The sequence below is a fragment of the Herpailurus yagouaroundi genome, unplaced genomic scaffold (genome assembly GCF_014898765.1).
Source record: "Herpailurus yagouaroundi ecotype Mexico unplaced genomic scaffold, PumYag 187, whole genome shotgun sequence".
NCBI classification, from domain to species: domain Eukaryota; kingdom Metazoa; phylum Chordata; class Mammalia; order Carnivora; family Felidae; genus Herpailurus; species Herpailurus yagouaroundi.
Genome location: NW_024412418.1, coordinates 231,530 through 247,857, shown reverse-complemented (window position 1 = coordinate 247,857; position 16,328 = coordinate 231,530). Strand labels below are relative to the sequence as shown.

At 56.1% G+C, this 16,328-nt stretch overlaps 1 protein-coding gene across 2 annotated transcripts in view; it reads left to right on the top strand.

The window, feature by feature from the left end:
• Positions 1-9,942: 9,942 nt before the first annotated feature.
• Positions 9,943-16,328, top strand: part of FADS2 (fatty acid desaturase 2) — a 32,507-nt gene continuing 26,121 nt past the window's right edge. Inside the window, exon 1 of one of the 2 annotated variants that reach the window (XM_040494922.1) lies at positions 9,943-10,200. In XM_040494922.1, coding sequence (XP_040350856.1) covers positions 9,994-10,200 — 207 coding nt within the window. In that variant the 5' untranslated portion in view covers positions 9,943-9,993. The remainder of the gene's footprint in view (positions 10,201-16,328) is intronic. The other variant, XM_040494920.1, reaches the window with a different exon arrangement.

Sequence of the window (16,328 nt, the reverse complement as noted above, 5' to 3'; positions counted from 1 at the left end):
AGAGAATCGGAATGGGGCTCTGGGCTGACAGCAGAGAACCACAGGCGGGGCTCGAACTCACGAACTATGAGATCATGACATGAGCCGAAGTCAGACGTTCAACTGGCTGAGCCGCCTGGGCGCCCCCATGGAGAAGTTTTATATCTACTAACTCTACTAATAAAAAATCTGGCCTTGGTTATTATGTTAGTTTTTTGTGCTTTAATTTTTCTTTTTTTTTTTTTATTAAAAAAATTTTTTTTCAACGTTTATTTATTTTTGGGACAGAGAGAGACAGAGCATGAACGGGGGAGGGGCAGAGAGAGAGGGAGACACAGAATCGGAAACAGGCTCCAGGCTCTGAGCCATCAGCCCAGAGCCCGACGCGGGGCTCGAACTCACGGACCGCGAGATCGTGACCTGGCTGAAGTCGGACGCTTAACCGACCGCGCCACCCAGGCGCCCCTGTGCTTTAATTTTTCTAATGATTCCTTTTATTGTGTTTTATGAAAGTGTCGATCTGTGATGAATGGGAGTTTTTTGTTTTGTTTCGTTTTGTTTTTAAAGCTGGTCCTTCGCCACCAGTAGTTTGACAAGGAAGGTACAGAGGCTGCGTTCCTCCTGCCTCCCACACACGGCGTGGAAGGTCTTTGACCTAAGGATTAAAGAAAAATAACGTGGCTGTTTGGCTGGGCCAACAGAGCCCAAAGGTCTCTGTTTTCAGCCCTGAGCAGACATACCTCAAGGTCACCAAAGCCTGGCTTCTGGTGGGGTGCCCCGACTCACTAAGCTCATCCCAGGGGCAGGGGTCCCTAAACCCGTAGGGTTTGCAACAAACAGGTGGTTCCGTGTGCCTTCCACTGGGGGCCTGTCTGGTCAGACGTTTGACAGAGAAGTTGGGACTCTCTCTTAATTTCATTACCCTTCCTCCCCCTTGTACAGACGGGAAATCTAAGAGGCAGAAGGAGGATGGTTTGTTTATTTCCCTGTCTCCAGTGCCGGGGAGGGTGTCTGTCCCAGAGTATCTGGCAGGGTTTGATCAGAGCAGGAGACACTCTGTGAACCGTAGGGAATGAGGGACCAGAGCTCCCGTGCTGGCGGGACTGCCCTCCATCGCCTTCGGAGTGGAACAGAACAGCTGCATTTTTACTTGGACCTTCCAAATCTTGCACACATTTCCCCTGTGGCCAGTGCGAACCCAGGACCCTAGAGAGAAGGGAGCGTTGAGAAATGGAGTTCGGCTTAGCTAAGGTGACACATTATAAAAGCCATCACCATGCCTATGAATGGAAAAAAAAAACAGAAAAGAAATGACATGTCCAAGGGCACGCAGCAAGCAACTGAGAGGCTGAGCAGGAAAGTGGACGGTGGCCCTTCTAGCCCAAAGGCGTGGCTTTCCACTGCCTCCACGCTTTTCATTCTGGGGAGGACCTGGCTTCTCAGCTCGGTGACGGGGCCACAAGGCAGGACACCCCACCGGCCACGGTGGAGGCGACTCAAAACCCGAATCCTAAGGTCCGGTAGGAGCTGCAGAACCCCAGCAGAAAGACAACAATGGCTAAACTCGGGCAGTGCCTGGGAGGGGGAAGAGAAAGTTCTCTCTAGGGGCAATTAGAGGGAGAGCTGAGCCGGCTGACGTGGGATCTCTTCCAGGGCATGAGAGGATGTAGGCCTGAAATTGGCAGCTTCGAGCAGCAGGAAGAAGGATGAGGAAGCCTTTTCCCGAGCCACAAGCAGTGTCGTGGCCCAGGGCAGGAGGTGAGGAGAGGTGGGACCAGCCACCTCTTTTGCTCCAGGGTCGACCTCTGCTAGGGGCACATAGGCCCAGAGTGTGGGCCAGCCGGCCGGAACCTGTCCAGACAGGGCTCCCAGCTGACTCAGAAACCTGGCAGAGGTCCCACCCAGCAGCCAGCTCCAGCGACGGGCCGGCCCCTGCTCATACTGTCCCCACTGCTCAGCTACCTTGCGACAAGGGGGTGTGGGCCCTTGAACTTGAAGCAACTCACTGCTCGCGGAGAAAGCGGAATCCCAGGTTCTATGATTTAGAGAGAATTCAGAGATTATCTACTCAAAACCGTCTTCTTGATAACAAAGGAGAAGAGAGAGCCGAGAGGGGCAAAGTGGGGGCAACGAACCTGGGTCTATTCTGCCCCCATTTGGTGTTCTTACTACAGCACGCCGGCCGTCTGGTTGTCCCCTGCCTTACTTGGCCTCCAGATAGAGAGGCTGGGGACATCAAAAGGTGACGCCAGGGTAGGGTGTTACCTCCCCGTGGTCGTGACTCAGCGTGAGAGACGCTGCACCGTCAGCCCAGGGATGGGTCATCCACGGATTGACCTGTCTTTGGCCAGCGGAGCCAATCAGTGGCTGCTGCATTTTAGTGACGCCTCACACATTTTGTCCATGATTTTCAGTGAATTTCACTGAGCGTGGAACCTGGTGCTCCGGCGGCCCTTATTAGAAACAGGAACCCCGCAGATTTCCTAACCGCTGGTTGATTTTGGACAAGCCGATCTCTGGGCCTCAGCTTCTCGGTCTCGAAGATGAGAACAGATTGTGGCGAGGCTCCCCTCCTCGCCACGTGAAGGCATCCCCGTGACCTTGTCCCACCTTGGCCTCCACCTGGGGCCACGGACCCCAAACGGGGCTCTGCCTGAGCCCTCGTGGCTGCACTCTTCCCGTGTTTCAGCTCTGCTCGTAGGCACCCCCCTCAGCTGCCTTTCTTGGCAGTGTGCTCCCTCGCCCGTCCTGAGCCTATCCAGGTGGGTCATGCACAGGCTGAGGTCCCAGGACGTCCGTCCTGCCTGACAGTGAACGTGGGTGGGGAGCCACTGAAGCATGGTGGCAGCATTTCTGCCCAACTCTGCTGCCTCCTGAAGGCCCCCTGGTATGAGGAGGCTTTATCTCTATCTATATAGATGTGCACCTGCATTGGTTCACCCATATCTATAACAGTTTCAAAGCGCTTTTTTTTAAGTTTATTTATTTATTTTGAGAGAGAGAGAGAGAGAGAGAGCGCACGCGCATGGGGGAGGGGCAAAGAGAGAGGGGAGACAGAGCATCCCAAGCAGGCTCTGCCGCTATCCGTGTGGAGCTCCACTCGGGGCTCAAACTCGAGAACCGTGGGATCGGGACCCGAGCCGAAATCCACAGTTGGCTGCTGAACCGACTGAACCCCCCCAGGCGCCCCCAACGTGCTTTTCTATCCATCACATCAAGTGATTGTCACAACAGCCTTTTGAGGGCAGCGGGGTATGTGTGTATCTTTTTTGGGGAAAACCGAGGATCAAAAGGGTTAAACGTGCTGCCTGAAGTAATGCGGATTTGGAAAGCATTTGTACTTTGGAATTAGCCCTGGAAGTCGAATCCCAAATATTCTAGTCACTTAACCTCACTGAGCTTCAATTTCTTCAACTGTAAAATGGAGACAGTAAGGTCACACCCCCCTTCTCTGCATGCTCCCTCCTTAAAATCACCTGACGTTTGTGTGCTGGAATAAGAGGCATAGTGAGTCAGAGGCTGGCACAGTGAGTCAGAGGCCGGGGATGGGGACTGGAGACCAGTCTGTTGAGGCCCCACAAATTCCCCACCCCAAACTGATTGGTGCCTTTGACCCTAGGTCTCTGCCAGGTGAGGAGACAGAACCGAGAGGCAGCAACAGGTGAGGACAGCAAGAGCCTTTGGGGTCCAGGTTCAGAGCTCTTACATTCCATAAGCATCATGCTCAAAGGCATGTGTCTGATTTGGGGGTGGGGGGAATCGGGACTTGCCACATGTGTATGTCTTGGCCGTTACCAATAATGAGGTCATACCCAAAAGGCACTGACCTTTGAGTCAGAAAGCCAGAACTTCTAGTCCTTGTTGGGCCACTGATTTGCTCCCTGGCCGTGGTCGAGCCTTTTGTCCTTTCTGGGCCTTAGCCGTCTCGTGGGTAAAATGAGGTCCTTTCCGCGCTTAAATCGTATGACATTATGAATTGAGCAAATGCACTTGAACTTACTAACTCGGAAGCAGATCCTAAGGTCTCCAGCGCCGTTTCTCCTTCCGGTGGAGGACTTCTTGACCCCCTGACGTTGCTTGCCTTGTTCGCTCTGAGCCTGGGCATGAGTGGGCGCTCAAGAATTTCTTGAGCTGTTGCATGAATGAGTCGATGGTTTTAGGTTTTACCCTATGCCATCTGGACACCTACTCTCATCGAGGCCGTGTGATTGGGTGGAGAGGGCAAGGGCCACAGAGCCAGACAATTCCATCTCTGTTTATGAGCTGGGGGACCCTGAACAAGCTACTTAGCCTCTCTGAGCCTTAGTGTCTCCAGCGGTGCTCATAGAGTTGTTATGAAAATTAAAAGAGATAAGGGACGTAAAGGAGTTAACACAGTGTTGAGTGCATAGTAAATGCTCGAGCAATGTTAATTATCAGCACTGGTAGCCAGAGACACAAACAGTGGCACCCAAAACCTGGTCCTTCTGAGAGGATAACAACAATCGTGAGAATAAATCCCTTGGGTTCGGTATATTACTTGAATAAACGGCCCAGTGGTTTTCAGGTTTTGTTGTAGTTGTCTGATTCGTATCCTTATAATCCTGACAGCTATTGTAGGGGCCGGAGCCGGGACTGGAATCCGGGCCCTGTCATATCAGTAAGTCTCCGGGGTCTGGCTTGCGGCCCATCAGGCCACTGTCTTTCCCTGATAGAGACACCGAGGGACACAGTGTAAAAGTGCCCGATGATCTTAATTGATGTGAGATTCGGAGATGAGGTAGACACCGGCCTCCCAGCCTGGGTTCTAGAGCGGGCATCACCCATTCATTCTTACCCTGGTTTCCCACTGCGTAAAATAAGCCATCTTTTTATAGATATCCTTGTGACACTGCTCATTTTGGCATTCGAGGACTTCGGGAACAAGTCTGACCTCCCCCAGCTTACCCCCACCATTTCTCCTTCCACGCCGCTGGCTAATGAGGGGCACCCTTCTGTACTAACAACACTCGTCTCCTTAGTCATTAGTTGGCTTTGTGATCAGAACCACAGGGGACATTGCTACCGTGATTTGCACAAAAAGAAGGGAATATCCTCCCAGGATCCTCTCCTAGACTTTTTTTTTAGCCATTGGGGTTGGAGCTACAGACAAAGCCCATGTCTTCAAGAGCTTTTTTTTTTTTTTTAAGTTTATTTATTTTGAGGGCACCTTGGGGGGGCTCAGTCAGTTGAGTGTCTGACTTCAGCTCAGGTCATGATCTCGCAGTTCGTGGGTTCGAGCCCCGCGTTGGGCTGTGTGCTGACAGCTCAGAGCCCGGAGCCTGCTTCGGATTCTGTATATATCTCTCTCTCTCTCCTCCCCCACTGCTCACTCTCTGTCTCTCAAAAAATGAATAAACGTTAAAAAATAATTAAAAAAAAAAAAAAAGCAGTGAAGATGAGACCTGGCTGGATCCAAGCAACACATCTGCTAAGACCGATTTCTTGACTCAGGAGGTTATGGTGAGTCTGTCGGGCTAGTGGGACATTCGGCTTTGCCTGTGTAGGAAGTTAAGTGGGTGTCAATTTGAGACCCAGAATCATCCCTCGTGTGGTCACATGCCAAATTTGGCCCCTGAAGGAGAAAATATTGAGTGAGCCAAGGGCCAACAACATTTAGGGGGCAGGAGGAGGAAGAGACAGAAATTGAGACCAAAAAAGGGGTGGTCCTTGGGGCGCCTGGGTGGCTCAGTCGGTTAAGCATCTGACTTCGGCTCAAGTCATGATCTCACAGTTCGTGGGTTCGAGCCCCGTGTCAGACTCTGTGCTGACAGTACGAAGCCTGCTTCGGATTGTCTCCCTCTCCCTCTCCCTCTCCCTCTCCGTCTCCCTCTGCTCCTCCCCTGCTTGTGTGCTCTCTCTCAAAAATAAACATTAAAAAAAAGGCGGGGGGAGGGTGGTCCAACAGTAGAATTGGATAGTGTATTGTCATAGAACCAAGGGAGCAGGGCATGGCAAGAGGAAAGGAGGCCAGCCTGCCAGAAGCTTCTGAAAGGTCTGAGAAGGGTGATTGGAATGGCTGGTGACCTTTCAGAGAGCGTTCTAGAAGGTTTCATGGGAGCAGGATCCAGGGTTTGCATTCTAGGGCCCAGTCTACTATCTGCTGGTCGAGGGGCCAGACCTGTCATCACCCTGAGTGCCCATGTCCTCGTCGGCAAAGATCTCTTGAGGATTAGTGGTGCTTTGGCCATCTTTGCTTTGGCCATCTTTGTCAACCAAGGAAAGGAGGGGCCAGAAGGGGCCAGAAGGAGCATGAAGCTTCGGCCACTGGTCCTCTGCCCACGGTCTGGGGGTGGGGAGGGGGACTCTGTGTCAGAACCCTATTCCCTCTCCTCACCCCCAGGTCTGTTCCCTGCAGGGCGTTGGGTGACCCCGTCCGTCCACCAGCAGACATCAGAGAACCCCTGTGAGCACAGACCGAAAGGCCCCCTCAGCTGTTCAGTGGGGTCTAACTGTACAGGCTCCAGCCCCCAGGCCCTGTCTCCTAGCCCCCACCCCCACCCCGCTCTGCCCAGCCTTTCACCCAGTTGGCTGGTGGGGAGGACCTGGGCTCCAAGCCACCCAGGCTCTTCTCTTTTGTTTCTGATAAAGTGCAATGATCACGATGAGGTCCTGCCAAGATCCCCGGGGAAGCTGCAGTGCTCGGGAGGAGGGATTCTGTGGGGCAGGGGGAAACCATGGGAACCGCGAGACCGGCTCTGAGATCACCCCTTTTCCTGAGTGACTCTGGGGTCAGCTGGGTACTGTGAGGTTTTCTCTAAAGGAGCAGACTCACCAGCTCCTTCGAGTAGCGACAGCAATAAATAACAGAGCAGGAGAAGGACAGATGGGGGGCAAGGCAGCATTGGCCATGGGCTCCAGCCTTCTAAAGTTCCCTCTCACTTCAGCCCCTCCTCCACTCTCTCCTGGAGTGCTCCCCTCCGCCCCACCCCCTGGCTGGCCTCCCCGCTTCGCGCCCATCCTCAGCTGTGCTCACTGCCTTTTAGACCTTGGTGGCTTCTCTTGCGGCCCTGTTCTCAGCCTTCGAGGCTCCTCCCCGAGATAATTCCCGGCTCTCCCTTTCAGATGATCGATCACTCCTTCTTCTGAGCCCCATGACCTTTAAAAAATTTTTCATTACGGTTATCGATGTATTGTGTTAATCCCCCTTTGGAAAAAAAAAAAAATCACAGCCTTGCTTGCTGTTTCAGTGCACCTTTAACGGACATGAAAGCCTGTGCACTCTCCCTGAGTGCCTGCGTCATCCTCTCTTATCCTGTGAGCCAGGCTTTTTGGTTGTGGATGTCTGTTGCCACTCTTTAAAGCCGGAAAGGCTTCATTCTCTTCCTGTCGGGGCTTATGACATGCATGAAGGACTCTCAGGACTGATACCAGCAGGACACAGAGGAGGCTGACCACTGTGGCCATGGCCCGGAGGGGACCCTATGTGGCCTCCACTACCCCGCCCCCCACCTGCTGGCTAGAGTGATCTTCCTACCCCGCGACCCCCACCCTGCATCGGCTTGCTCTCCAGCAAAGTTTCTACAATGGCTCCTTTCCACTGACCTCATTAGAGAGAGGCAGGGTGATGTCTGGAAGGCGCCCGGCTGTGTCACTTGCTAGCTGTAAGCATTTCATCTTTCTTAAACCTCAGTCTCTCCACACCGTATTAGCTGTAACAAGATGGGTCCTGTTTGTCATGGAACCTGTGCCCCATCTGTTTGTCTCGCAACGGGCCAGTAAGTCGAGAGACAAGGTGTTGGGGCAAGAAAAGCAACTTTATTGGAGAATACCAGCTAACCGAGAAAATGATGAACGAATGTTCTGAAAGGCCATCTTTCTACCCCAGTGCCATCAGGAGTTTTTCGAGGGAGGGGGGGAAGCGGAAAAGAAGAAACGAGCTACAGTTGCCACCACGCTTAAGCAGTCAATCAGAAGTCTTTAACATAGGCCAGGTTGGGGGCACCTGGGTGGCTCAGTCAAACATCCCACTTTGGCTTGGATCGTGATCTCTCAGGTTTGTGGGTTTGAGCCCTGCATGTGCTGTTAGCACAGAGCCTGGAGTCTGCTTTGGATTCTGTGTCTCCCTCTTTCTCTGCCCCTCCCCTGCTCATGCTCTCTCTCTCTCTCTCTCAAAATAAATAAACATTAAAAAAAAAAAAAAAAACATAGCCCAGGTTCTTCAATTTCCCTTAAGAAACTTTAATTTCTTTTTGAGAGAGAGAGAGAAAGACAGAGCATGAGCCGGGGAGAGGCAGAGGGAGAGGGAGACACAAAATCCGAAGCAGGCCCCAGGCTCTGAGCTATCAGCACGGAGTTCGATGCAGGGCTCGAAGCCATGAACTCTGAGATCTGACCTGAGCTGAAGTCCAATGCTTAACCTGCTTAACCGACTGAACCACCCAGGCGCCCCTCCCTCAGAAACTTTAAACAATTGATAACTATAAGCTTATCGTGTGCTTATGGAGTGACAGGCAAGAATGTTCCGTATTTTGTGCAACGTGTTCTGTCTTAATTCAGTACTCCTATTAAAACCTCAGGTCAACAGATGTCCCGAGGGCTTACAGTGCCAGACAGGTCTAGTGTGGATTAACAAGCGAGGGAGAAGTGTCCAGGGCAAAGTGAATTCCAGATGGAGTCAGTTTTGCTACATGTTCACCTCGCAGGGTTGGGGGTGAGACACCCTAATCAGGAGAGCATGCCAGCGCTCGGGGACCTAGAAACCATCCCATTGAAATATGAGGGCCCCTCATTTACTCCTGATTCCCAAGGCTGTCCTCAACCCCACCCTCGGTTTTCCTGACATCCCACTTATCCTCAGTCCACCTTCAGGATCCAGGGCTCCAGGCGAGACCTTTCGCTCTGGACACCGATCCAGCTGGAGTCTGGGGGCCTGCCTCCCCTCCTAGCCTTTAGATGCCTCCATCTTTATTTCCTGGAGTCTGTATGCGACACTACTGTCCAGTGTGAGTCGTGTGTGGTCCTGTACCGCACGCCGGTTCCGTCTCCCAAAGACCGTGCGCTTCCAGAGTCCAGGGCCAGGACCGTCCGGATCACCGTCGCGCCCCTCGCTCCCCCGCCACCACCACGGGCGCCTCGCACAAAGAGGCAGGGAGGAGGTCCCGCAATTCTTTTCTGAGATCTCCGCAGCACCAGGGTTCCGAGCCCTGGGCGACGCCGAGGCCGGCTCCAGGGAGGCTGCGGGACGGCGTCAGCGTGGAAGGCGGGAGACACCAGAGTCCCGATTCCAGCGCGCGGGGGGAGGGGCGTCACCTGGCCCGGCCGCTGCGGGAGTGGGCCGGCATCAGGTGCAAAGCCCCGGAGCGGGGCGCGCGCCCGGGGGCGCGCGGGACCCTGCAGCCACCCCCGCGCCGCCGCGCGGCTCGTCTGGGCTGGGATCTCCTCCGGCGCCCCGGGGCTGGAGTGGGGGGGGGGGGGGGCGGCGGGGGAGAGGAGGTGGTGGAGGGAGGGAGGACACGTAGCTGCCTCGCCGCAGGGCTCCACTCCGCGCGAGCGGGCGGGCGGGGGGAGCCGGGGACCGCCGCTCCAGCGCGCTGGCCTTCGAAAGATCCTCCTGGGCCAATGGCAGGCGGGGCGACGCGCCCGGATTGGTGCAAGCGCTCTGCTGATCACTGTGGAAACCCGGGCGGCGGAGAACGCGGAAGGATGCGGAGCCGCGGGCGGGGGGAGCCGGCGGGGCGGGCGGAGGAGGCATCGGGGTCCTGAGCTCCCCGGGAGTTTTTACTGGAGGCGAAAGTCCACCGCGGGCTGGCGGGCGGAGGGAGGGGCGGAGGGAAGGGACCGACTGAGGGCCCTGGGAAGCCGGAGAGACTCGGGAGGGAAGGCAGGGATACTCCCGAGCGCGGGCGAGGAGGCCGTGGGGCGGGGGGGGAGGGGGCGCGGCGGGAGGAGGAGTAGGAGAAGACAAAAGCCGAAACCGAGCAGGGCCCGGGCCGCACACTCGGGCCGCCGGCGTAGGAGGCCGCAGTGCACGGGGCGTCCCGGGCGGCAGGCAGCATGGGGAAAGGGGGGAACCAGGGCGGGGGGGCCACCGAGCGCGAGGCGCCGATGCCCACCTTCAGCTGGGAGGAGATTCAGAAGCACAACCTGCGCACGGACAAGTGGCTCGTCATCGACCGCAAGGTCTACAACATCACCAAATGGTCCAGCCGGCACCCGGGGGGCCAGCGGGTCATCGGGCACTACGCCGGGGAAGATGCGACGGTAAGGCCCCGGGGGCTCCCCGCCACCTTTCTCTGCTGCAGGCGGGAGTCGGGAGCCCGGAGTCCCAGGGCTGCAGACGAGACCTCCAGCGCTGAATGGAGCCTGGGGCGTCGGGGAGGAAAGGAAAAGTGTGCCTCCTGCGCTCACCCTCCGCCCCCCAGTCCTCATCCTTTAGGACGGCCCGGGCCACCCGGCTATGGGGGTCGGATTTTGCGGCGCGGGAGGCAGCGCCGCCGTGGAGATCCGGGCGGTGGAGAAGAGTGCGGGGTCTACTGCGCGCCCTGGGACCCACGCGTCCGCTCCTCCCCCCGGGTTCACACGGAGCTAGGGACTCTCCAAAGGGGGCAATCGGGCTTTAGGGGGGGTGGCACCCCCAGCGTGGAAGATGGCGGCTCAGGGGCACCGCGGAACCGAGCGGGAGAGGGGCCAGTTGTGGGACTCAGCGCGCGTCCCTCACTCTCCAGCCAGACAAGGGGGCGGGGGAGGAAAAGGCTCGTCCAGGCCTGGCTTGCTCCTGCTGGAATCCTTGTCTAAGAAGGTCCACAGTGGCTGCCACGAAGGGACCGCCCGGGACCTCCTGTTCCCAAGCCCTCAAGGACCACCAGGGGGTCGGTTCTTGGGCCCCGGGGTGGGGAACCGGAAGGAGCGTTTGCAAAGCCCAGGTCGAGAGGGGCCTTGAGCTGCGTGGATTCAGCAGCACTAGGCTGGCTTGGCTACAGGTCCCAGCTGCACCAAGGTTACTCGCGGGCTCCTCAACTACTCAATGGTCCTCTGTTTCTAAATCCTGCCAGGAATGCCCTTTCCTCATCTGCACACCGAAAGGTATTGGGGCGATGGGGCCTCGGCAGGAGCCACAGCTGCCCATCTTACCCACACCAAAGGTGTGGCTCTGCCTCTGGGGCACCTCCCGGCCCCCCCCCCCCCCCCCCCCCCCCCCCCCGCCCCCAGTCCGAAATGCTTGCATTTCTTTAAGGTGCAGCTGGAGCCCAGTGGACTCAGATGGGAGAGAGGGAAGCGAAGAGTCAAGGAGGGAAGAAAGCCTCTCTTGGTGGCAATGAGCTGAAAGCTACTTGGGCAGGGTGAAGAGGGGAGAAGCCATGGGAGGGATACGTAGATCATTGCAGCTGGACGTTCGCTGTTCGGGGCTTTTGCTGTGCTAGCAGTATGGGCCCCTGGCGGTGCAACTTTTGATCTCCCTGCCTCTTTCAAGGCTCCTTGGGACAGGCCTAGCCAAGGAGGCCAGACCAGGCAGCTATAATCTCCGGCTGTTAATGGCTTGCTGCTTTGATGAGCAGGGTCCAGGCATATGCGAGATCCCCAGGAGGGCCCACAGGAGAAGATGCCTACAGCTTTGGGGCCCATCCGGTCTCACCTGCTGGAGAACAGTGCCCCGGGGGGCTGTAATGCGAATCATAACTTAGTGGACATGAGGTTTTCAGACCATCTGCGTTACGGCTTGGGGACCTTCCCACAAACTGTTGGGGGAAGTTGGGTAAGGGCGACTCAAGTAAAAGACCTGACTCCGGGTTGGGGTCTTTCCACTATCAAACATATTTTCTTATGTGGAAAAATAATGTATTGTGTGGCAAAGCACTTCGTAAGCTGTAAACGCTAGGAAAATGCCACGGACAAAGCATTATCAGACAAGTTGGAGAAAAATGAAGATTGTGTAAAATGAGCAACAAGGCGGCAGGGGTGGGGGGGGGGGGCAGTGGCAGCGCCTGGGTGGCTCAGTTGGTTGAGCATCTGACTCTTGAGTTTGGCTCAGGTCATAATCCCAGGGTCGTGGGATCGAGCCCCGAGTTGGGCTCCACGCCGAGTGTGGAGCCTGCTTGAGATTCTCTCTCTCCTCTCTCTCTCTCTGCCCCTCTCCCCTGCTTGTGCTCTTTCTCTCTCCCTCTCTCTCTAAAATAAAATTTTTAAAAAGTAAGCAACAAGGAATTGGGAGGAAAGAAGTTTGAATCTATGCCAGCTTTTATCAGAGTAGCAATGCCTATATACAACCCTTTCCCCCAAAGCTTACTGCCTTCTACGACAAGGCTTTTATGGAGTGGCATTCCCTAACTGGTGGTGTGGTTGCATTAACAGTGGAGTGAAAGACTGGGAAGACTCTTTCTCTCTCTCTCTCTCTCTCTCTCTCTCTCTCTGTCTGCTGTCTGGGACCAGGATGGGAAAAGGCCACAGGAAGCAGGGCTCGGAGAGGCAGGAATAGGTTAGGAATCAAGAGTTCCTTGGTTTTAAGCTGTTCAGCAGGTAGCTTTGCCCCTCAGAGCATGGACCTCTTCCTCAGAGCTTGGGGAGAGACAGAGTGTCTGGGCCATGCAAGCTTAGGGAGGGACTGGGCAGCAGACAGGGACTGCTCCCCCCCCGGAGCACTGCAGTGCACTGTTTTGAGCCCATCACAAGGCAGGAACATCCTCCCAAGAGGTCAGAAGTCAAGGAAGCCATTCTTGAGACCATTCGGGGCCTCAAGAAGGGATTTTCCTGCTCCTGGAGAAAAGACCTCAGAAGTCAGGAACACCTCTTTGTTCCTCGAAAGGACAACTGAGCCAAGGACCGTTGTCATTTGGCACTTCTGCAGAAGTTAGCACTTGGCGTTGCCTGAACTTGATTTTTGCAACTCACAGGGCACACGCCCGCGTGTTAGCTCAGCCCCACAGGTATCTCTCATTGCTCTCGGGTTTAAAGACCTCGCTCAAGTTTAAAATTTTGCTCAAGTGGCAGGGCTCAGCCCTAAGCCCAGGGTTTCTGAATCTTCCCACCTCCCCTTCTCCCATCCACCCTCCCTTCCTAGTCTTTCTTCCTCTGGCCCTCCGAACTTTCCTGACTTGGGGCTTTTCATCTTCAACTACGATTCATCTGACACACGTATTCACTGTCTCTGTGGCTTTGGGCTGGGCCCTGGGCATAAAGATGAATAATTCAGGGACGCCTGGGTGGCTCAGTTGGTGACGCGTCCGGCCCTTGGTTTGGGCTCAGGTCATGAGCGCGTGGTTCACGGAATCGAGCCCCGCGTTGGTCGGGCTCTGTGCTCATAGCAAGGGGCCTGCTTCAAGTTCTGTGTCTCCCTCTCTCTCTGCCCCTCCCCTGCTCGCATGTGCTCTCTCTCCTTCACTGTCTCTCTCAAAATCAATACACTTAAAAAAAAAAAAAAAGATGAAGAATTCAGAGAGTGACCGCATCTATTGGGTTTGCTTCACTCCTTCCTCAAGCCCCTTCCTTCTAGACACCAGCTCCCTCATTTCTGCCCCCTGTGCCTGCCTTGTCTCCAACTTCTCCTGCCCTGTCTGCTTAGGTCCCCTCTTAGAACCGAGGGAAGGCGGGAAGAGGTCGGGATTGGTTCCATGTGCGAACCTGCTCCTACGCTGTTCTGAAAAGGCACCACACTGAAAATGGAACAAATCTCTGACCTCCTATAGATAGGGCAGGGGGGGCCACGGTTTTGAGAGGCAGAGGACCTAGAATCGCACCCCAGCTTTGTGAATCCCGCGGCAAGGCACTTGCTGTGCACTTTGCGTTCTAGGTCTGTGAAATGGGAGGTCATTGCCAGGCTCAAATGGGCTGTGCGTGAGGTCGCCCCTTGAACTTGAGGACGCGCTCTGAGTGTGAGGGATCGGTACTGTACTTACTGTGTGTCCCTTGGCCTCCCGCCCGCAGGTGGGCACGTGCGTGTCCCCAGCACACATGGCAAGGGGGTTCAGGAAATAGGAGACGGAGTGTGAAGAAGAGAGACTTCAGTGACCCCATTTTTACCAAAGGAAGGGGCATTTACTGCCTGTGAAATCCGTCTTCTGGTTGTGACTGGAGGGCAGCTGTACCTCCTAGAGCTGGATCGGGACCGAGCAGTCCCGTTCCCGCTGACTGCGGTCTCAGGGAGGGTACCGTCCCCAGCTCAGCATCCTCCCACGTCTTAGCATCCGTGAGGACCTGTTGCCTTTTGCAGGCACCTGCTTCCTGTGCGACTGCACCCTTCCCACCGGGGGGTGGGGGGGCGTTGCATGGGCCAGACGTCAGCTGGCGCACTCCCCTCGAGGGCCCTCTGGCTGCCCACAGCCTCCATTGCCCCCTTTCCCTTGGCCCAGGGCCTCTGCTGTGCAGAGGAAGTCAGCGACCCCGTCTCTGGCCGGGAACTCAGGGTCCCTCCTCTGCTTCTCCCTCTTTAACCCCTCTTGTTCTCCAGAGTCCCTGCAACCTGGAAAACCTGGAATGCCCTGATTTGGCTGCTCCTGTACTTTCCCGGTCCCGGGTTAAGGCCCCAGATGTCCAAAGCCGGGCCGGAGACTAGCTTTGCTCTGCTGAGAAGGGGACACAGCCGGAAACAGATCATGGCACCCAACCGTTGGTGTGGTCGGAAGACCCTGGGGCCGGGCCAGGGAAGGTGTCTTCATGCAGAGGTTGGCTGGCGTTGGCCCTGGGTTGGTGGCAGAAGCAGGAAATGTGGCGTGCGTGTCTTCCATTTGGGAATCTTTGGTGCTTCTTCCTGCGGCCTGCCCTCCCCACCCCCCACTACACACACCTGCCCACCTGCCCTCCTGGGGAAAGTTCCAGTCTGCTCCCAACCTGTCCCCACTCCCTTCTCTTTGCCCCTGTCCCAGCCCTTCCTGGAAAGCCTTTGGCCTCCCTTCCTGTTGGGCTAGGGTAGATTCTGGTTCCAAGTCAACGTTTGCATTGCCCTGTCTTGCCTTGCCTGGGGACCCACCTTACACCAGCCAGACCCTTCTGTAACCAAACAGCTCCCGAGAACTTTCTGTAAGTGCGTGAGGCCTGCCCGCGACACTCCACGCTCCGAAGCGGGGAGGCCCAAAAAAGTGCTCAACTCTCAGGGAGGAGAAAGCTTGTTTGGATTGACGCCTGTGTACTAACATTGGAAAACTCTAGAAGTAGGCACACCTGGAATGTGACGGTGGGCTAGCAGTTTCACCTCCCTCAGCCTCTTGTCTCTAAAATAGGACCTGCCTGGGGTGCCTGGGTCAGTCAGTTAAGCATCCGACTTAACCGACTCAGGTCAGGATCTCGCGGTTCGTGAGTTCGAGCCCCGCATCGGGCTCTGTGCTGACAGCTCAGAGCTTGGATGGAGCCTGCTTCCGATTCTGTGTCTCCCTCTCTCTCTGCCCCTCCCCTGCTTGCTCTCTCTCTCTCTCAGAAATAAACATCTTAAAAATTTTTTTTAAACCTAACAAAATTAAACAGGGCCTGCCTCAGAGTTTGATAAAGATTACTGCCTTACGTACACAAAGCCTGTGACTCAGTGGCTGTGTCAGTGTGGGGTGGTTCCACAGTCACCAGCACGGGTGCTGGAGAAGGTGAAGTGTTCTGAGGTCTTAGAAGCACGAGCAAAGTTGCACCAAACGGACCAAGAAGAGTCTGAACGTGATTGCAGAGTGGAAAGGCTTCCGCGGGTCAGAGAGAGCCCAGCTGGGGGGTCCTGGGCCCTCGCACTCACTTGCGAGCCCCTCCTAGGCACCGGGGTTGCTCGTAGTGAACCAGACAGTTGGGGTCCTTCCCTTGTGGAGCGCGTATCCTTGTGGGAGAGACCAGCGAGAAGGAAGTGAGTACATACAATGGCTTGCGAATTCGACAACTGTGAGGAAGACCGCAAAACAGGGCGAGGCCCAGAGAAAGGGTGGGACTGGAGGGTGGTTGGGAAAAGCCAGCCTGGGGACACTATGGGAGCAGGGCTCCAGACAGAAGGAAGAGCCGTGCAGAGACCCCGGCATGGGCACGAGCTTGGTGGGTTCGTGGGTGGTCCCCCCAGGCCTGCTCAGAAAGCTGTCAGAACTACTTGCAGACTTGAGCTTCACCTCCCAGCGAGGAGTAGAGAGCAGCCGGCCCTCAGGAAACTGCCTCACCAAGGACTTCCTGTCATTTCTCGAAAGCCGTGGTCTGATGTGAGGACGGCCAATGAAGAGGCTTCTGTAGGCCCTCACTGGAGGGCAGCGTTGCCTCCACGGCACCGCCGATGCCGGGGCCCTGCCTTCAAAGCTCCCGGCCGGCCTTTCCCCGGGGGGCCTCGAACTTGGCGCTGGGAAGGTCCTCACTTCTCAGAGGGCGCTGAGGCTGGCCCAGAGTGGCGGAGCTGGTCAGCGCCGGCCCCCAGGCCCCCTCCCCTCCTGCCCGGGGCCCAGACC